This window comes from Heterocephalus glaber, unplaced genomic scaffold (genome assembly GCF_053883595.1).
Source record: "Heterocephalus glaber isolate CG9 unplaced genomic scaffold, H.glaber_assembly_v1.0 deba00000546, whole genome shotgun sequence".
Lineage (NCBI taxonomy): Eukaryota > Metazoa > Chordata > Mammalia > Rodentia > Bathyergidae > Heterocephalus > Heterocephalus glaber.
The window spans coordinates 7,432,364-7,455,063 of record NW_028258147.1 but is presented as its reverse complement, the minus strand read 5'-3'; the positions used below and the strand labels follow the sequence as shown (position 1 = coordinate 7,455,063).

The 22,700-nt window shown below is 43.2% G+C and overlaps 1 protein-coding gene across 1 annotated transcript in view; it reads left to right on the top strand.

Moving 5' to 3' along the window:
* The first annotated feature begins 40 nt into the window (after positions 1 to 40).
* Positions 41 to 22,700, top strand: part of Garin1b (golgi associated RAB2 interactor 1B) — a 39,952-nt gene continuing 17,292 nt past the window's right edge. The window contains 1 exon segment of the mRNA XM_021237600.2: positions 41 to 22,320. Within this exon segment, the coding sequence (XP_021093259.2) occupies positions 22,075 to 22,320 (246 nt within the window). The 5' untranslated portion in view covers positions 41 to 22,074.

Here is a 22,700-nt window from a genome sequence, read left to right as displayed (position 1 = left end):
GTAACTTGTGTCTTCCCATTCATCTCAAGAAAGAATTGAGTCTTGGGGCAATACACTTTCCAGTCCCCTTTCTCTCTTAGACGGAAGCTGTCTTTCTCTCAATAAATTCTTCCTACTCTTAACCTCCATTGTTCCTAGAATTCATTCTTCGATTTTATTTATTTTTTTATTCTTCGATTTTAGAGAACATGAACTCACATTTTGGATATCCAGCAGGTTTGGGAGTTGCATCTATTCCCCCTATATCATTTTAGAGGTCTTCCACTGAGATTACTGGTTGGAGACTCAAAGCTGTACGCCTACCCAAGGTGACAATGCCTGGCGCCTATCAAGGGCCTTTAGATAGACCCTGTGCAGAGTAACTCTGTTGATCATCACTATGACCCTCTTCAGCTGGAAGTAAGACCGGTCTTTGCCCTTTCCCCCCATCTCAGCAGATAGGAGTACTTCTTCAGAGGGGGGAATATTGCAAATAGGTTAAGTTAATTAGATGTCTTGTAGGCAGTTAGACAGGGCCAGCCTTCAAGGAACCAACATGGAGGACAGTTGAGAAGCCAACAATGGACGTCAATCAAGACACATTCACTGAAATCCAGCCTTGTAAAAGGAGAGAAACTACCATACCTATGTGCTTCCCCTAAAGATGAATAGCAGTGATTGATATTCTAAATAGGTATCAATCACCTGGATGGGGGATCAAGATCTTCCAAGAAAGACCCCTGACCCACCTCATACCACTGAAAATCCTTGCTCATTCCTTGTACACTTGCTACGTGACTTGCTTTCCCATTGGATCCCCACTTACTCAATATTACCTAATCCACTATAATTGTCATAATCTTATTGGTTCATAGTTTTTTCCACCTTGTGATTTCTCATTAGATCAATATTGCCTAAGCAACTGTACTTGCAGTCTTACTAGTTGACTATAGTTTTGTCCCACCTTGAACCCACCTCACCACATGGCTTTGTCCCATAAAACACCTTTGGGAAGTTGGATGAGTGGGCAACCCACTTTCTGGTCTCCCTGCTGTCTCTCTTAGAAGCTGTCTTTCTCTCAATAAATTCTTCCTATTCTTTAAAAAAAAAAATTGAGTCTTCATCTACCCAATCCCTGTGTTGCTGTAAAAGCACAGAGATGTTTGGATGTAGCTTAGTGGTGCTGCACCCGTCAGGCAAGCACAAGGTCCTGAGTTCAATCCCCATACCAAAAAAAGCCACAGAGACTCATCTAGGGCCAGGGAAACTCAGATGGCTCATGGAGACATGGCTTCTAGTGAAGAGGATAGTGGCCACCCTGCTGGAAATTCCACCAATTTTGCTATTGCTTTCCAGGACCTAATGAAAACAAACCAGACGACATTGTTTTTTGGCATGGCAGGAGCTTTGACTGCGTTTTAGACAAATAGGGAATGTATACTTACAATATACTAGTGCAGTATCTGATAAGAATTTATCAAGTGGGCTGGGGATTTAGATCAGTGGTTCCGATGCCTGCCTGGCAAGCACAAGATCCCAAGTTCCATCCCTGGTACCAAAAAAAGGAATTTATCAAGCTCCTGCTTGACTCTGGACATTGCACTTGGTGCTGAGGATGGAGAGAAAAGACAGATGAACAAGTTTCCTGCCCTTGGGGAGGACATGGGAGAATTACTGAGCTCTGTTTTGGAGACATAGGAAGGTCATTAAGACCGACAAGGTGTTTGAGCCATTCAGTCTGCAAATAAAAGTGAGAGGGCCTGCTTTCTTGTGGTTCACATCCTGTGTTATATGGGGAGGTGTATGCTCTTGTGCATGCTCAGTTGAGATGAGCAGTAAACCCTGGCTGGATTGGGTCAGAAAAGACATCTGAGCTGAGAGGATACCTAATATGTTTGGGTTTCCTCCAGTCTCCATTGAAAATACAAAACAAGCTTGGAGTGGTAGTACACACCTGTAGTCCTAGCACTTGGGAGGCTGAGACAGAGTCTCTGGGTTTAAGGACAGCCTGTGCTACATAATGAGTTCCAGTGCAGCCTGGACTACATATCAAGACCCTATCTCCACCCCTACCCAAAAAAACCAAGACAGGTATGGTGATAAAAACCTGTAATTCCAGCACTCTAGGAGGCTGAGGTAGGAAAATCACAATTTAGAGCCCAGACCAGAAAACTTAGTGACTTAGAAAGACCCTGTCAAAAGGGAGGGAATGGAGATTGTAGCTGAGAGAGAGAGAGAGGAAGTAGAAGCTGTGGTGCCAACAACCCCCTTCAAAGGCATACCCTCGGGTATGGGACCTGAACACGTCCCACCAGGCCCCATCTCTTAATGTTTCCCCAGCCTCCCATCAGAGCCCATCTGGGGACCAAGCCTTTAACACAGGGGCCCTTCAAGGACATTCTAGACCAAAATGATAAGACAGACCTTTCTTGGGAAACTCTTGCAGAGTGGGCACCATTATGCTGGGACTAAATACCAGACACCCACAAGTTAAAGGAGGAGAGGTTTACTTTGGCTCACAGTTTGTAGAGGTTTCAGCCCATAGTCAGCTGGCTCCAGGGCAGGGTGAATGGCAGAGATGAAAGAGTTCATGGCATGGCAGGTAGGAAGCAGTGTGATGTCAAGGAAGGAGGAAGGACACACACACACACACACACACACACACAGACTTCCAGGCCACGCCCTCAGTGAGCCACCTCTTCCCACCTGGCTTCTCCTCCCAACATCACACCCAGCCATAAACCCCTCAGGGGACTAATCCAGTATCACATATCCATGACCCACTCACCTCCCAAAAGCCCCACCTCCTTGTGCTTGAGGCTTTGGGGGACTTTTTTTTTTGGTACCTGGGGATCGAACTCGGGACCTTGCACTTTCAAGGCAGGCAGCAGAACCACTGAGCTAAATCCCCAGCCCATGGGGAACATTTTAGATATAAACCATAACAGGTGGTTTCAGAGTAGAAAAGAAGAGAAAGGAATAATCAGGGTGTTATGAAAGGAGAGTCCAGAATCAGCAGAGCAGCAGTCAGCTCACCCTGCTAAGTGTGTCTTCACAAAGATAAAATTGTTGGAATGTCTGACAGGGTGGGGTACACCGAGAGGAGATACTCACTTATGGCAGTTTAGGGGTGTGTTAGCAATAGGGAGAGAAAACTAGGCAATTGAAAAACTGGTATACTAACTCCAAGGAGCAACAGTAAAGTGAGCCAGGCTTGGTGGCACTTGGGAGGCTGAAGCAGGTGGATCACCTTGAGTTCGAGGCCAGACTGGGCTACATAGTGGGTTCGAGGCCAGCCTAGACTACATAGAAAGACCCTGTCTCAAAAAAGAAAAAAAGTTGTACAAAAAAGAAATATATAAAAACATATGCGATTATTGGTAGTACTGTAAACATTGACTAAAGATCTAATTGAAGGTAATAATGAGAACTATGTTTGGAGGACAGGCAAGGGGCAAATGTGAGTAGGGGGAGGATGAAAGTTAAATTTCATCTTCCATGGTTGAAAGTTCTGTGCCCAGAGCTTTTGGGCTCCTACCTGTTCCTCAAGTGGGTCTCTTCGGACCACATCAAAGGCTGCCACATGGGTTCTGCCAGCAGCAAGTCCAGTCAGAGGAGAGGACAACCTTTCCTTCCCTCAGGGGCGCAGGAGACTGGCCGTGGCCCTTAGCAAGGGAAGCTGTTCCCGTGCCCACCTCTAGGAGGCACTCCTTTTCTGTTCCCATAACCACAGTGAGAACTTGGCTAACTGCATGCTCCCTCCCTGAATCTGAATTATGGGGACAGCATCCTAGGCACGAAGTTCTTGCTGTGACACAGTCATGGGGCTTCTCTCCAGCTGGATGTTTCCTTTGGTTCCAGCCTGTTCTCTATACCTGGTTCCCTTAACCTTCAGTTGGTGCTTTAGGGACAGGGGGTCTGTAGCAGGGAAAGAGTAGAATGAGAACCTCATTAGGGTTTCTGGCTAATCCTGACTGCAAGGAGTTAAAACTTCCCTGGAGGGAGCAATTAAAGGAAGGACAAGGATAGATAGACAAGAAGAAACCAGGTAAAGAAAGGCACCAAATGACATTGGGACTTACATTAAAGGACTGGAGTGAGGGCTGATAGGCAGAGCACAGAGGTGGCCAGGTACAGGAAACCAAAATAGCTCCCCCTCCCCACCTCCAATAAAATACAAAGGAGAGGGCCAGGGATTTAGCTCAGTGGTTCTGGCGCCTGCCTGGAAACCGAAACCACAAGGGCCCAAGTTCAATCCCCAGTTCCAAAAAAAAAAAAAAAAACATGAGAGTAAAATACAAAGGAGACAGAAGGAGGAAAGGGCTACCTAAGGAAAATGCTTATTTAGTATATAAAAATACACACACACACCTGTAAGGTCAGAGCGAGGCACAACTGAGACCACCAAGACCGGCAAAGTCTAAGCAACATGTGGTGAGTTTATTGCCATCTGGGTGCAGATGGCCCAAGGGCCAGAAGGCTGTTGGCACTGAGAGGAGGGTGCTCGTGGTTGATATAGGGCATTTTAGGTAGGGGAGAGGGCACTGGTCAAGAGGGTGGAAAATTTGAGAGTCCCGTGGGTGATGGGCCTGGGGCTGGCTGATAAACAGGGTGGGCGAGGCCCGCTTTTTGTTATCTCTGTGCTCCTATGGATGCAGGTAGTGCCTCTGCTTGGGTGGAGGTCTGGCTTGGGTGGGCCTGTCAACACCTATGCATATAGCCCACTCTAGGGTTACTATATAGCTGCACTAGATAACATACATCCCCTTAATCACTAACTTTAACTTGTCTTTCTGTAAGACTCCTCCTAGCCCAGCCTACCTATAAATCCCTCCTTACAAATAAGGCATCTTTCTTTTTCTTTTTCTTTTTTTTTTTTTTCCCATACTAGGAATCAAACTGAAGGCCTCACACTGGCCAGGCAGGTACTGACCACTGAGTTACACCTGCAACACATCTTCCTTTCTTAAACTCTGTCCCTTTACTTCATTACTGGTGCAGAGTTTACAATCCTGGCTAGCTGCTCATCCCAGCAGTGCTCACCCCAGAAACTACAGTGTCAATGATATTATTATTGACAGCTAAGTTGGACAGAAATATAATAGGTGGTCAGACAGGGCTGAGCCCTCAAATGCACCAGGACTTTACCAGACCAGGTGTTATCAATTCTCTCATCTCTTGAAGTATGCAGGCCTGGTCCTTTTGTCATCATCTTGAGATTTGGCCCTGGACTGATGTGTCTCTGGTCACAGTTGTAGTGTATTTTACCTTTTGTCTTGAGCGTGGCATATCAGACATTTAACAAGTTGGGAGATGCAATATTTTCCTATTTCATCTCCTACATTAATATAGGGTGAGTGATCTATGGACTGCCAAATAATATAAGGGAAAAAGTATAACTCCCAACCTGCTAGATGTCTGAAGAGCCAAGTTTGTGTTTTCTAAAATTGAAGAATAAGGGCCGGGCATTTAGCTCAGTGGTTCCCACGCCTGCCTCACAAGCGCAAGGTCTCGAGTTCTATCCCCGGTGCCAAAAAATGAAAAAAGTAAAATAAAATTGAAGAATGAATTCTAGGAACAACAGAGGTTAAGAGTGTCAGGTCTGCCCTAAACAAATAGGATAAAGCAAACAGGCTGCTTTCAGCAAACAATAGCAGCTTCTGAGTAAAAAGGACAAATGGACTCATAACGAAGTATACAATCTCCCCAGCATGGAAAAGTCCCATGATGGTCTACACACCTGTGCAACTACCCTTGGATTGAATCACAAACATTTCACCCCAGATTCCTGAGCCCCTTCAAGATCTGTATAAGCCTAATTCCTTTCCCAGTTAGCTGCTAATGTCTTCTCCTAGTGTTAGCCCATCCACCCATGGATGAAATCTCTCCCAGCGAGCTGCTGCTATTTCTCTCTCCCAATGTCACCTCATCCACACACGGATGTAATAAACTCAGCTTTTCCCAGCTAGCTGCCAGAATCACCCTGATTTTAGTCCCTGTTTACTGAAGTAACTTTTCTCTCAAAAGCCTAAACGAGTGGATTCGTGTATCATCTATAACAAAGAGTAGGAAGACTTTATTGAGAGAAAGATAGCTTTTGTCTAAGAGAGTCAGAAGGAGGTATTGGAAAGTGGGTTGTCCACTGACCCGACTTTTCAAGGGTGTTTTAGTGAGCAAAGCCAGGAGCTGAGGCAGGTTTAAAGTGGGACAAAACTATAATCAACTAATAAGATTACAAGCATAGCCACTTAGGTAATACTGATCTAATGGGAAATCACAAGGTGGGGTATGAGGTGGGACAAAACTATGGTCACCCAATAGAATTACAAGTATAGTCACCTAGGTAATACTGATTAAATGGAGATCAAATAGAAAAGCAAGTCACATAATAAGGTACAAGGAACAAAGATTTTTCTGGGGGGCCGAGGATTTAGCTCAGTGGTTCCAGCTCCTGCCTCGAAAGCGCAAGGTCCCGAGTTCGATCCCCGGTACCAAAAAAAAAACAAAAAAACAACAACAAAAAAAAAGATTTTCTGGGAAGGAATGGAGCTAGGGATGTTTTGGTCCCCACCCAAGGTGACTGATGCCTATTTAGACTTGTCAAACTCTGCTGTTTATCCCTAGGGGAAGCATGTGAGTTATAGTAGTTCCTCTTTTTCTTGAAGCCTGGCCTTCAGTGAACGTGCCTTGGGCCACAACTGCCTTTTGTGCTGAAGGGCCAGCCCTGTATAACAGCCTGTAATATTTATAACTAACTTAGCTGTCTACAATACCAAGAGCCCCCAGTAACCTTCCAGCAAATCCCCTTGGCTTCGGTTGGTCTATCCCTTTCTGTGCGTACAATCAGGAAGTCTAATTGATGTGGTGCTGAATCCAGGAAAGTGGACAGTCTGCAGGCATCCATATGCCAACAGTGTGTGGCTTATTTATCTGGGCTTCCTCTAGTGCCTGGTTCCTACCAGACGCCCAATTAAAAGTGGTTAGATGAACTCATTTCTGCCATTGCCAGCTCTGGCTGCTTCATGCTGCTCCTCCCTGAAACGGGAAAAACTACAGCCCTTGTTCAATGAATTTATCAGAGAAATTGATTGCCCAGAGACTATCTTAGATGAAAATAACACCACACAAGAGATTGGTAAAGCTTTTAATGGCCTATAAACATACCATCTAAAAGAGAAAAGAAACAAAACATTGTCACCCAGAGCCAATTAAAGACTGCCAGGTCTTGACATTTGCAAAATGATCCTCCAAATAATGTAAAACTGCATCTGAAAGTTTCTGAGACAAATTCAGAGGAAAGAGAAAATTCCCTGAAGGAATAATACCAGGACGGACCCACTGAAAATCCATAATGGGAATGAGATTAAAGCTTCACATTTGCCCTTGGAAATCTTGAGAAAAATGAAAAGCAGATGGTTAGTGGAGACTGCACTTGTGCTGATGATGCAGTGGGGAGGGGAGGCAGGGAAGCTGGGATCCTTGAGCTCCCAGAAATGAGCAGCACCCCTGGGCACCACAGGACTTACCTGTGAACCCTCAGAACCACAGACCATTGACTTGGACAAAACAAAGCTCAAGAAATCTTTTGTTTTTTCTTTTTTTTTTTTTTTTAAGAAATTTTAAGAAATCCAAGGTCATAGTTTGAAAAGAGGAAATCAGCCAATCAGAGTGGCACAGGCCACTGTGGTAATGATGTGGGGGAAGAGATGTAACTCCCAAACCTGCTAGATACCCAAAATGCAAGTTTGTGTTCTCTAAAATCAAAGAATGAATTCTAGGAAGAACAGAGGTTAAGAGTGTAGGAAAAATTTATTGAGAGAAAGATAGCTTCTGTCTAAGAGAGACAGAAGGGGGACTGGAAAGTGGGTTGCCTGCTTACCCAACTTCTCAAAGGTGTTTTATGGGACAAAGCCATGAGGTGAGGCGGGTTCAAGGTGGGACAAAACTATAGTCAACTAGTAAGATTACAAGTATAGTCGCTTAGGTAATATTGATCCAATGAGGAATCACAAGGTGGACAAAACTATGAACAACCAATAATATTAGGACAAGTATAGTGGCTTAGGTAATATTGATTAAATGGGGACCAATGGGGAAGCAAGTCACAAAGCAAGTGTACAAAGAATGAGCAAGGATTTTCAGTGGTAAGGGGTAGGTCAGGGATCTTTCCTGGAAGATCTTGATCCCCCACAGGTGATTGATACCTATCAATCACTGCTATTTATCCTACAGTGGGTGTGGTGGTTTCTCTTTTTGCAATGCTGGCCAGTGAATGTGTCTTGGTTGTCCTCCATGTTGGCTCCTCATGGGCTGGCCCTGTCTAACTGTCTACAAGATATCTAATTAACCTACCTATCTACAATAATAAGATTTGGTTGTCTTCTGTTAAAAAGAAATCAAACACTTGGAGGAAATTAAACAGTGGATGTTTGACGGCAGAAAACAGGTCCAGCTTTCCAGGGAGTGCTCTGGAGAGGGTTGATCAGGCCTTGGCTGCATGTGCTGGGTTAGTGAGGGACTCAAACTCCAGCAGAAACTGTTACCCAGTGAGGGGTAGGAAAGCCCAGGACATGTGTATGCCCACCACAGGTCCATGGCTCTGCCCAGGCTGCACCTGCTGAAGACTGAACACTCAAGGCACCCTTGGGTGCACCGGCCAGAGGCCATCACCCCACCATCATCTGGACCTGGAGAATCTCCAGCTGCCCACAGCTCATTTCTGTACTCACAGGGATTATTCATCCATAACCACAGCCCATTCTGGGCTTCACTTCTCTCATCTGTGGAGCACAGTTATTGACAGCTATCTGGACAATCCTGAGCATTTTGTTAGACTGTAGACATGGAGACCAGATGGGGAGACATTAAAAATGCTGAGAATTTACCAATGGAATGTCCTAAGTATGCACGGGACAGAATCCAATGTTGCCAGGCACCACATTCTTCCTGCAGCTAGATCAGGTCCTAGATGAGAGTGAGGGGAGGGATGGATGTGACAGAAATTCTTTTTCTTCTTTGTCCAGGGCAGTGTGCTTAATTTGAGGTTTTAGGGGTTATAATACTCAACTTAAAATAAACCATATATGGATATTTATTTGCATGTCATGGATACATGGTGTGTTTCTGGTTACTCCAGCAATCATTAAGATGGTAAAACAGTGTTTTGTTTGGGCATATTTGAAAATGTTAGTGACTTTTTTTCAGGTTTTCTTTGTTTTTGAAACAGGGTCTTGCTATGTAGTTCAGGCTGGCCCTGAACTCACTATGTAGCCCAGGCTGGCCTCAAACTTGCAGTGATCCTCCTGCCTCGGCCTCCTGAGTACTGGGATTACAGGACTGGATCATCATGCATGGCAGAGTCCTGCCATGTTATGCAAGTTGGCCTTAAATTCATAATCCTCCCTGTGTAGCAGAAAGGGGTCTGTAACTAGGGAAAGGCTTCATTGGGCTTTCTGACTAGAAGGGGATAAAGCTTCACTGAAGAAAGCAGTTAACATGACAAGGCGGAAGGCCAGGTGCTCCAACCCAGGTTGCTGCCCCTCACACCCTTCCAATAAAATGCAAAGGAGACAAGCAAAAAGTAAGCTTTTATCTAGCATGTAAAAACATAAATATTCCCTCTCTAGAGCCACTATATTAGTGCACTAGCTCCCCTACTTAATTGCTAATTCAACCTTGAATTGAGGTCCTTTTTAGCCTGTAAATTTCGGAGTTAGGGTCTGACAGGACAAAGAAAGCCAAATAAAGCCCACTTAGAAATTTGCAAGTAGATGATGGTGAGAGGGTTAGGGTCTTGTGGCCTGGGAAACCCAGTCAGATTGTGACAAGCTCCAGGGGGAAGGGTCTTTCTGCCACTTGATAAAAGAGGCTGAAGACAAAGGCCCTCAGGTTTTTCCAGCTCTGGACCCACTACTCTCTCACAAGGTAGCTTTCTGTCCCCTGCTTTCCTGCAAATAAAGTGTTTTTCCCCGCTTCTAAACTTTCTATCTCTAATTCTTTATTGATCTATGTTTACAATTCCTGGTTGGCTGTGGTGTTACGTGTGGTGCATGCCTCGGGATGTACCACCTGTTCAGCCTCCCGAGCAGCTAACATTATAGATGTGCATCACCACACCCAGGTTTTAGTGATATTTTAATTTAAAAAATTATCCATATCTGCAGTGGAGAAATGTACTTTATTCTGTCTGTGAAGTAGGAATCAGAGCCAGAATGAAAACCAGAATAGCCTTCTCTGGGATTATCTCTAGATTTCTTGTTTTTATTCAAGTAATAGCTCCTATAAGTGGCCTTAGTCTTGCTGGGTGTGGTGGCTCACCTGTAATCCCAGCACTCAGAAGGCTGAGGCAGGAGGATCTCTGTGAATTCAAGGCCAGTCTGGGCTACATAATGAGTTCAAGAGCAGCCTGGACTACACAGTGAGACCCTGTCTCAAAAAAAAGAAAAGTGGCCTTAGACTTAATTCTTGATATTCACTTCAAACTAAAGCTTCACCACTCTCAGTGGTTGTTTCCCTCTTTTATTTTGTTTTGTTTTGTTCATTGTCTTTCTAAACTCCTCCTGCAAGCCACTTCCAAAAGCTTCTGAACCACAAGGTTTAGTGTTGTAGCAATGGCTCACTCTCAGTACGAAAATCTGTCTTAGTTACTCATTACAAAATACCTGACACCCAAAGTTAAAGAAGAAAATGTTGATTTTTGGCTCACAGTTTATAGAGGTTTCAGTCTATAGTCGGTTGGCTCCAGGGCAGGGCAGCGTGGCAGAGGGGCATCACAGAGGAGAAACAGTCCATAGCATGGCAGGCCAAAAAAAAATAGGTAGACTACACTTTGGGTGCTATAACAAACCTCAACTTTTTTTTTTTTTTTTTTTTTTTTGAGACAGGGTCTTGCCATGTAGTTCAGGCTGGCCTTGGTAGCCCAGGATGGCCTCGAACTTGTGGTGATCTTCCTGCCTCAGCCTTCTGAGTAATGAGATTACAAGCATGCACCACCACCTCTAGCCAATTTTAAAAGAGTAGAAATAATACAAAGCATACTGGGCATGGTGACACTTACCTGTTAATTCCAGCATTCTTAGAGGCTGAGGCAGGAGGGCCATAAATTCCAGACCAACCTGGACAATTTAGCAACTTAGTGAGACCCTGTCTGAGGATGTACCTCAGTGTGAAGGGCCTGAATTCAATTCCCAGTACCAAAAAAATAAAAAAATAAAAATATTGCAAAGCTTGTAATCAGACCACAACAAAATAAACTAGAAATTAGTAACAGTGATTTCTGGAAAATCTCTAAATACTTAGAAATCAAGCAACACATTTTTTAGATAACACGTGGGTCAAAGAGGACTCGAGGGAAAAATGTAAATGTTTCAAACTGAACTGAATGAAAATGAAAATATAAGACAGCAAAATGTGTGGGATGCTGTCAAAGCAGTGGTTAGCAGGATGGTGAACTGTTCAGTGCTGCTAATTTGGAGTTAGGGAGCACATGGTAGTTCTTGGGGTGAACGTATGTTGGTGGATACATGACTGTGCATTTGTCAAAATCCATGAGCCACAGTGAGTGAGTTTCATTGTATGGAAATCAGCCAAACTGTGAGGGGAACCTAGGATGAAATACGAACTAAGGCAAATTAATGGCATGACTATATTAAAGTGGGTGGAGAAGAAAGGAGTAAAACAGTGTACCGATTGGCTGAAACCCAAAAATATCCAGAAACTCTGTACTTTAGTTGGTAAATTTGTTTCTCACAGGATTTGGGTTAGCAATTCTGAAACTACATTATGTTATGTATTAGGGCTGGACGAAAGAGAAAATTTTAAAGATAACGAGAGCAAACTTTCCCTGTCAGAGAAAGAAGTTAAAAATATAATAACAGAATCAAACAGCTTTGTCTTCTTTCACTTGTTAGATGGATCAATAGTTTGTTCCAGTGGGATCCCTTTGTGTGGATGTAACTGTATTCCACTCACCCCCTGAAAGACATCTGGATTGTTTCTAGCTTGGGCAATGAAGTTGCTGCTCACATTTGCATTTATGAACATGCACGAAATTTAGTTTTTATGTTTCTTCAGTAACCATTCTCCACCCCAATCTGAAATAGTTTCTTAAGTCTTTCCTTGTCTACTGCATTCTCAGCAGTTTTAGTATAGATTTTCCATTTCCACCTGGGTCTGTCTAATGTTTCTTCGTGCTCAGTCTTGTGTCATGTTTTGGCATGGATACCCTGGGAATGGTGCTGTGCTATTCTCACAGCATCAAATCAGGGGTCTGATTTTATTGTGTGTCAGATTTTTGCACCATAACGTCACTACTTCCACTTCTATAGTTCATGAAGATTTGGGAGGAAGATATTTCAGAACTGCACTGGTACCTGGTTCCTCATCAAACCACCCAACTCACCAGCCTTAGCCTTAGTGAACAGTCCTGCCTAGGTCAATCCCCACTCTGATGGTGCCAAAGAATGACTTTCTATTTGTTATCCTTTCCACAATTAATAGTCAGCATTCTACTGTAAGGAAGGGCATTGCCTCTTTACCTACTCTATCTATCCATCCATCCATCTATCTATTGATTTCTTTGCCTTCCTCCTTATTTATCTATCATCTATCAATCATCAGTATGATTTATGGGATACAATTTTATTCAAGAGTTTTTAATTCACCATCATTATTTGCTTTGATACTCAAACTGTCCCAGATCTTCTGTCACCTTCAAATGGGCTTTTCTTTCCTTCCTTCCTCCCTTCCTTCTTTCCTTCCTTCCTTCCTTCCTTTCTCTATTCCTACCTTCCTTCCTTCTTTTCTTTCAATCTTTTGAAACAGGGTCTGCTTATGAAACCCATGCTGGCCTCCAACTTGTGACCTCCTGCTGCAGCCTTCCAAGTGCTAGGATTTCTGAGTTTTTCTGACTTGTCCCCATCCTTTTGTGAGAACTTCCTTTCTGACTAACAGGGTGTTTCAGTCTTATCTTGTCCTTCTCCTGTCTCAACCTTGGAATCAGCCATTTCTCCTAGAGAAAATGGTGCTGTATAGGGAAGGTAGTTTTGTTTGTTCATTTGTTTGTTTTAAGAGTAGGAAGAGTTTATTGAGAGAAAGATAGCTTCTGCCTAAGAGAGACAAAAGGGGGAGCAGAAAGTGAGTTCCCCTGGTAGTATTTTTCTGAGACAGGATTTCACTATGTAGTTTGGGTTGGCCTTGAACTCACTGTGTAGCTCAGGCTGGCCTTGAACTCACAGTGATCCTCCTGCCTCAGCCTCCCGAGTGCTGGGATTACAGGCACACACCACTATGCCAGGAAAGGGAAGGTGATATTTAGAAAACAATCTGCTCATCTGGTGTGCTCCTTGCTACTGTGATGTTACTGTGGCCAGGACCTCGATGGGCAGAGTACAACACACACACACACACACACACACACACACACACACACACAGGCACACAGCTTTTAGCTAGAAGGCCATGAACTCATCTAGAGCTGGGTTTTAAATTTTTTTTTATTTCTTCGTATTTTTTATGGTACTGGAGTTTGAACCTAAGATCTTCACACTGATCTATATTCCCAGGTCAAAAAAACATTTTTTAAATTTTGAGACAGAGTATCTCTAAGTTGCTAAATTTCCCAGGATGGGATCAAACACACACACACACACACACACACACACACACACACTCATATACACGCATTTATGTACTCATGCATCTATGAGGATTTAGTTTTGTATGTTGTGTTGGGGATTGAACCCAGGGACTCCTGTATGTTAAGCACCTGATCTACTACTGTGCGAAACCCCCAGTCCTACATCTATTTATAGCTATCTCTTACAAGTACATACTTTAAAAACGGAGCCCATATTGACTTCCCCGGTTTCAGCAAACATCCGTCTCAGGTTCTTTCTGGCTTCCCAACTGTCTGCGGTTATGACCCCCTCCCTAACAATGAGAAAGCTGGTTAGGACTACACTGCTGGCTGATCCTCTCACTTGCCCCTCCTCCCACTCACCAAGCCCACTCTTTGCCTTTGAGAAGCTCTCAGGATCCTACATTCCAGGGATTCCTGGGCATATCACTGTCTCCTTCCCCTGCTGCCACATGGCAGGCCAGTTGCCAGTTCCCCCACTTTGGGAAGGGAAGGTGCAAAGGGCTACAGTAAGTTTCCTTTTGTTTTGTTTTGTTGGCACTGAGCCATATTGTCATTTATTTTATTTTTCTCACTGGGTCACTAAGTTGCTTAGTCTGGACTTGATCTTGGAATCCTCCTGCCTCAGCTTCCCAAAGTGCTGAGATTACAGTTATATACTGCCACAACCAGTTTATAGTAGTGTTTGTTTGTTTGTTTGTTTTTTGAGGCAAGGTTTCACTTTGTAGTACAGGCTATCCCTGAACTCACTGTGTAGCTCAAGCTGGCCTTGAACTTGCCTTGTAGCCCAGACCGGCCTTGAACTCATGGTGATCCTCCCACCTGAGCCTCCCAAGTGCTGGGATTACAGCTGTGTGGCACCACACCCAGCTAAAAGCTTCTTTTTAAAACTACTTTATTGAAGTATGATTGGCTTGTGAAAAGGTATATGTACTCAATGCATATAGCCTGACGAGCCAGGGGATAGATATACACACCTGTGAAATCACCACTACCATCAAGGCCATGGACATATCCTTCACCTCCAGTTTCCTCTGCCCCCATCATCATCACTTCATGTGTGTGCCAAGAACATTTTATGCAAGCTCTACCTGCTCACGTGACTCAGCAACGTGAGCTCTAGGAGCTAACTCTATCATGGGCCCTCAGAACTTATTTATCTTGCATAACTGAAACTTTGTTCCTTGAGCATCATCTCCCCACTTCTTCCTATCCCCATCCCTGGCAACCACCATTCTATTCTGCGCTTGCATGGATTTGACTGTTTTGGATTCTACATACGAATGAGATCGAATGGCATTTGTCTTTCTACATCTGGCTTGTTTCACTTAACATATCCATGCATGTTGCCACCAGTGGTAGGATTTCTTTCTTGATGCAGAATTCCCCCCATGAAAATTATAAACACTCACTTCTCTAGTTGGTAGTATATCCTACTCCCATGAGATAATCTTTCAGCCTAGAAGGTCTCAAAAGTGATAACTGAGCTTTCTTTCCTCTCCTGAGACTCATTTGGATCCACAAGGGCTTCTGCTCTTGAAGATTCTTCCTGAAATGTTTTTCCAGAGCTGGTCACTTTCTTCCTCACACTACCTCTCTCCAGCTTGGGTGGGAATGGGGAAGGTAATTTTCTTTTTCTTTTTTTGGTACTGAGGATCGAACTCACAACCTTGCACTTGTGAGGCAGGCATGGTGCCACTGAGCTAAATCCCCAGCCCTGGGACAGGTAATTTTCAAGAGCACATATCCGATTATGTTAACTAGCCTTCTTTCTCTATCATCAGACCATAATCAGATCTTATGTTCACTCTACCTTTTGGCCAACTGACTTAACCACTTTCATTGTTAGGTTGCCACTAGTTAATCTTTAGCTATTAAAAAAATACTGTGTACTTAATATGTATGCCAAGAAGAATAGTTCTCCGATGTGGCTTCTTTGTAGTGGCTTTTTTTTTTTTTTTTTAGACAGGAGACAGGGTCTCACTATCTAGTTCAGGGTGGTTTTGAATTCACTATGTAACCCAGGCTGGCCTCAACTTCATGGTGACCCTCCTGTCTCAGCCTCCCAAGTGCTGGGATTATAGGCATGCACACCACACCCAGCTAGAGGCTACTAATTATTAACAGAGATCCCTAAATAATAAATCTGAGAAACTAAGGCAGGAGGATTATAAGTTTGATCTCAGCCTGGGCAATTTAGCAATTTAGAGAAACCCTGTCTCAAAAGTTAAAAAAAAATTTTTTTTAAAGGGCTGGGAATATAGCTCACTGTGAAGATTCTAGGTTCAAACTCCAGTACTGCAAAAAATATGGAGAAATAAAAAATTTTCAAACCCAGTTCTAGAGGAGTTCATGGCCTCCTAGTTTAAAGCTGTATTTCCCAGCTTCCATTGTACCTGGGTGTGGTCATGTATCTGAGTTCTGCCCAATGGGATGTGAGCAAAAGTAATTATGCCATTTATAGGTCATGCCCTTAAAAGGAATGAGTGTGTGCTCCCATTCTCTTTCTCTCTTCTCATCAGCCAGGGTGCAAACATAATGGGCAGACCTGTAGCAGCTACCTTGAAGCTCAGAGATGAAAGCCACATGTTGAGAATGGCAGAGATATTGTAACAACTACCCACCTTTGAACACTATGTAAGAGAAAAAAATCAAAATTCTATTTGGTAATCATTATATTTGGGCTCTCCTACTATATCGTAAGTAATATAATTTCATGCCACTACCTTTAGCCTGAAACCTGGGCTGCTTCTTTATTTATACATACATATGTTTTTATTTTAAATTTTATATCTTATGTCCACATTTCTAAATTAAACTGTTAGCTAGTGGTTCAACTATTTTTAATTTTTTTTTTTGCATTTGAAAATTATTTTGGTACATTTTAGATATACATAGTGATGACATTCATCACAGGGAATTTGAACCTATACGTGATATATCTTGCTTCTTGCTTCTTTTTTTCCCATTCCCTTCCCTTCAACCCTTCTTCCCCTCCATATTTACAGAAGCTTTGTTTCCACTTTTTTCCTTCTATTCTCCTTTTATCTTGTCCCTTCTTTCCCTTCCCCTCCCCAGCCCTTGTTCCCATTCTCATTTGACCATTTTTCTTTTCATTTCCCAATATCTATTTTACATTTTGGTCCTTATTTCCACTTTCAGTTTCTCACACCAGAGAAACAATGTGAAATTTAAACATGTGTATCCAATTTATCTCACTTAAGAGTATGGTCTCAAGGTGCATCCATTTAGCTAGAAATGTCTCAAGCTCATCCTTCTTTATGGTATAGTACTACACTGTATTTTAAAAAACCACATCTTCTTTATCCATTCATCAGTTGATGGGCATTTGGACTGTTTCCAAGCTTTAGCTATAACAAACTGTGCCACTATAAAATGGGTGTGCATATATTGCTGTGATGTGATGCTTTTACTCCTTTTTTTTTTTTTTTTTGGTACCGGGGATCGAACTCGGGTCCTTGCGCTTGCTCAGCAGGCGGCAAAACCACTGAGCTAAACCCCCGACCATGATGCTTTTAATTCTTTCAGGAAGATAAGAAGAAGAAAAATGGCTGGGTTGCATGAAAAACTAAAAATAGTTTTAGTTTTTTGAAGATTCTCCACACTGATTTGCACAGTGATTGCACCAGTCTACACTCCCACCAGCAGTGGAGAAGGGTTCCTCTTTCCCCACAGCCCCTCCAGCATTTGTTATTGGTTGAATTCTTTTTTTATAAATTTTATTTTATTTTACCCCATCCCCCTAAGCCCCCCCATGTACAGAAGCTTTGTTTCCATTTCTCCTTCTAGTTTCACTTTTTTCTTGTCTCTTCCTTCCTTTCTCCCTCCCTCCTCCCTTGTTCCCCTTCCCATTTGAACACTTTCTTCCCATTTCCCAACATCCATTATACATTTCAGTCCTTATTTCCACTTTCAGTTTCTCACACCAGAGAAACAATGCAGTATTTAAACATGTGGATCCGATTTATTTCATTTAGGAGTATGGTCTCAAGGTCCATCTATTTAGCTATGAATGTCTGAAGTTCATCCTTCTTTATGGCAGAGTAGTATTCCGCTGTATTAAAAAATCACATTTTCTTTATCCACTCATCAGCTGATGGGCATATGGGCTTTTTCCAAGATTTAGCTATTACATAGGTGTGCATATATTGCTGTGGTATGATGCTTTTAATTCTTTCAGGAAGATTCCAAGAAGAGAAATAGTGAGTCCAATGGAACCTCTAGTTTTAGTTTTTTGAGAAATCTCCACAGTAATTTCCACAGTGGTTGTACCAGTCTACATTCCCATCAAAAATAGAGAAGGGTTCCTTTTTCCCCACAGCCCCACCAGCATTTGTTATTGGTTGATTTCTTGATTAATCGCCATTCTTTCCAGAGTGATATGGAATCTCAGAGCTGTATTTCATGAATGACTGGTGATGTTGAACACTTTTTCTTTTCTTTTCTTTTCTTTTTTGTACCAGGGATTGAACTCAGGATCTTGCACTTGCCAGGCAGGTGCAGCACCACTGAGCTACAGCCCTGGCCCCAAACATTTTTTCAAATATTTATTTGCTGTCTCTAATTCTTCATCTGAGAAATGTCTTTTCATTTCTGATGCCCAATGGGTTGGGTGTTTAAATTTGAGGGTTTGATTTTTTTGAGTTCTTTTTTTTTTTTTTTTTTTTTTGGTACTGGGGATCGAACTCAGGACCTTGAGCTTATGAGGCAGGTGCTGGAACCACTGAGCTAAATCCTTGGCCCTTGAGTTCTTTATATATGCTAGATTAGCTGGTAAAATTTTTCCCCATGCTGTGTGCTGTCTCTTCACTCCGTTGGTAGTTTCTCTTGCTGTGCAAAAGCTTTTTAATAAGATGAGATCCCAGTTGTTGATTCTTTGTGATATTTCCTGTGCAATCCAGGTTTTGTTCATAGTCTTTGCTTACACCTATGTCTTCAAGAGTTCTACCTATTCTATCTTCCAGCAGATTTAGTGTTTCTGTTTTAATATTTAGATCTTTGATCAATTTCAGCTTTAGTTTAGTGCATGGTGAAAGATATGAGTCTAGTTTTAATCTTCAGGATGTGGAAAGCCAGTTTTTCCAGCACCATTTATTTAAGAGGTTATCTTTCTTCCTTCTTTGCATCATCCAGTAGCTGTTGGATTGATTTTTCATGGTCCCTTTCTATTTTAAAAAAATTTTTCTTTTCATGATTGCTAACTGCAATCCTGTCTTCTATATCTGATATTCTGTCCACATGTTGGCCTATTCTGCTTCATATATTTTGAGTGGAATTTTAATTTTTTTAATCTCCTGGATATCTGTTTGAATCTGCTTCATGGATTCCATATCTCCTCTGTTGGGTGTTCATGGTTTCCATCATTTTCCTAAGCTCTTCTAATTTCTTTTTTATCTGTATCTGCTAGAGTCACTAACCATGTCTTTCATTCCTGTCACCATCTCTGTAGTTATCTGGGAAGTTATTTCTGCTTTCATTTTTTTCTACAGACTTATTCATCTGCTTTCTTACTTCTGCTGCTACCACTTCTCAGAGTCCAGGTGGGTGAGAGCCTAATTGTTCCACCTCATTGCCCCCTGGGTTTGCCTTTGGTGAGCTAGAAAATTGAGGTTACATCTTGCTTAAGTGTGTTCCCATTTTCTTCCTTCCCCTTCCCCTTCCCCTTCTCCTTCTTCTCCTTGTTTAATTCCTGGGTTTCTGCTTATAAATTACTTATGGCAAATATCTTTATTGCTAGTATTTAGAACCCTTCGGAAATGACTACTTCCCAGAAATGTCTTCCAGGTATAGCTGCCTTTTGGGTTTTGAGTCTGTTGCAAGATCCTGCCTCTTCAGTTTATTGGGGATGAGAAGTTGCTGCCTATATGGCCTAGCCCCTGGCTCCTTGGCACTGAGCTATAGTATTGATTATGACCCTTAGGTGATCTCAGTCTTGGCACAGAAGGAAGAACAATCTATTAGAACAACTATTTCACCTTGGCTAAAGTAGTACAATCAGCAACAATGATAGCATCAAATACAGGTAGCCACTGCAGTCCACTGCATCCACTGCTCCATTCTACAGATGTGTTTCTCTGTGGAGGCCTCTGGAGGCCAGCAGTCACAGTGCATCTGCAGGTTCGAGTTGCTCTTTCCACACTGTGAGTCAGGGATCAGGGAGAAAGTGCCACTTGCCACACCTCCTTCTGCACTGAGGTCTCTGTCTTCAGTCTCTCCATGGGCTTTAATTCTTGCTTCAGATCCTTGCTGGGTCCTGGGGACCCACTTCCCTCATTCTCTTCTTCATGTTGCTGTATTCCATCATCTGGACACCAAATCTCGGAGAGGCTGTTTCTGTGCTGTTTACCACTCCGCCATCTTCCCCAAAGTCCTAAAATTATACTTTTAAGAAGACCACAGCCAGGCATGGTGGTACATGCCTGTAATCCCAGCACTCAGGAGGCTGAGGTAAGAGGATTGCTGTGAGTTCAAGGCTAGCCTGGGCTATATAGTGAGATAGAGAGTTCTAGGCCAGACTGAACTACATAGTGAGACCCTGTCTCAAACCCTCCACCGCCACTAAAAAGAATCAACGTGCTGGAGGTTTAGTGGGGGGAAGGAGGAAAGAGGGATAGACATATTAAAGCACCATTTATATAGTTACTTAGCATCTTTCTTAGAGCCAAAATCTCACTGGCTCAAAATTAGTTTTCTAGGCTGAGTGCTAATGCTTTCTTCCACTGAGAGTTAAAGAACACCACAGAGCAGACTTAGCAGGCCTTTATGGAAAAGAGTAAAGGTCACCTCCTCATTGACTTTGGGATGTCTCCATGGCCAAATACACCCAACTATATATCTAAAACAATAGACTTTATTATTGTGGTTAAGCTTTAACTGCAAAAAAGCAACACATCATCTTATTAATGACCTTGTCTTTTGTACTATGTGTTCCCTTCCAAGCCATTTTCAGGGAAACTTAGCCATAGAACATGGTCTCTGAGCCCATCCTTATGAAACATTGCCACAGAGGATATTTTCCCTACACAAGAAGCAAAAGAAAATGAGGAGCATGAGTTCAGATGCTGTGTCACTAACTGTGACACTAACTATGAAGGTGGCTGGGCAGGGATGTAACCTCGAGGACCAGAGGAGCAGGCAGGCAGAATTAGACAGGGAAAGGCTTGGGACCCACAGCCCTCTCCCTGACTCTATGGTGGCATGTAGGTATAAATCTCCAGTCTTGTCCTTTGCAGATATTTCTTATCAAACTATTTTTCTAAATGCATCACATTTGACCTTGACAGTCAAAATTCTAGAATTTTGTCCAAATTAAAATGCAATTTTTCCCTGAAATGGCTCTGAAAGTGGTCAGCCTGCTTCTTTGCCTTTGATCTAGCTGCCCCAGGATTTGGGCTTCTTCCTTTGGCTTAAGGGGAGGGACACAGTCACTCTCTGGAAGCGGAATCAGCTTGTTAATACAGCACAGTCACTCATGGGGCTGCTATTCCTCCCATCTGGCACTTTCCCAAAGCCAGCCTGGGGCAATAAACTAATTACTTCTCCTGCTCCTCCAGTTTGCTCTCCTAAACTAAATGAATCTTGCATTGGTGACCAGTCAGCTGTAGAGGTGCCCCCCCCGCCCCCGCCCCCGCCAGCACACCAGCAGCAGCTGCAGCCCTGCCACTCCTAGAAACAGAAAAGGCTACTACCTATAGACCAGGGCATGTGGGTCTAAATCTGGCAAAGCTTGGAAATGCTGCTGTTTGTTTTGTTTTTGTTCTGTAGTATTGGTGATTGAGCCCAGGCTATCTATTACTAAACTACATCCCCAGGCCATTTTAAAATTTTTATTTTGAGAGAGTCTTGTGACATTGCCCAGGCTGGACTCAAACTAGCAATTCTGCTATTCTGCTGGATTTCGAGTAGATGAGCAGCCTTTAATGTTGTTTAGGGTAGGCTGCATTAAGATTAAGGGAGGCTGTCAAGTGTGGTGGTGTATGCCTATAATACCAGCTACTCAGGAGGCCTAGGCAATTTAGTGAGACTCTGTCTCAAAAAAAAAGGGAGGGGGCTGGGATATAGTTCTGCAAAACAAACAAACAAAATCAGTAAGGAAAGTCTGAAAGGCAGGAAGATATTTTCCTCTTGGCTTGGAGCTTCCTAGCAGTTCTTGCTTCCTGCCTAGCTCACATCTCAGCAAGTTCTAGGAGTCCTACATGCTGGAGTCCAGAGAAGAGCTGGGAAATGTCAGGGCATAAATAAACAACAATACACTCTAGAGGAAAAGGGCGGCTCCTCTGTATTTCCCCTTCCTGTGGGGCTGCCATGGTTTTTCATGATGTCATCCATTCATCATTGTGAGCTGACCGGCCAACTCAGGCTTGGCCAGCTGCTCAAGATCAGAAGGGGAGAGACAACCCTAGGACAAACGTGCAAAAGGCCCCTAAGCATGAGCAGACATGTTGACATCAATTCCACATAGAAAAACTTGGAAATCAAAGAAGACAGTAAAAGTCACGAAGTCTTATCCAACCTTCCCTTCCTTGAATGCCTGGGAAGAATTCAGGGGCCTCCTGCCTGTGGATGCGGAACTGAACTCTGGAGTGGCTCTAGGTGTGGAGGAGGGACTGCTCTGCCAGATGGTTCATTCTCCAGAATTCAATCTATTTCCTGACTCTGTGGTGTTTGAAAGCAACTTTGTCCAGGTACTCCTGCATAGCTCAGAACAGCATTCCTTGCTTTCTCTAAACCTGCTCCCAAGATATGACTGGGAGAATTCCTGGGATAGGAGTCGAGTGAGAGCTGAGGCAAGGAGAATGGAGGGGGATGAAACCCAAGACTACCCGCACTGTTCAGGGCTTTGCAGAGCCCTCTCTTGCAGGCATTGTCCCTGGGGAGAGATGTCAGGCACCCTCTGCTGAGTGGAGGATGTGGTATTTGAGTCCCCAATTTATTGCATCTTCCAGGGTGTCACCCAAAGCCAGATGAACAAGGAGGAAGTGAAAGGAGATGGCTTGTGAGGGTTAGGAGTGGAAATGCTAATCAGAGAAAGACAGGAGTGAGGCCCAGAGAGACCTGGGCTCAG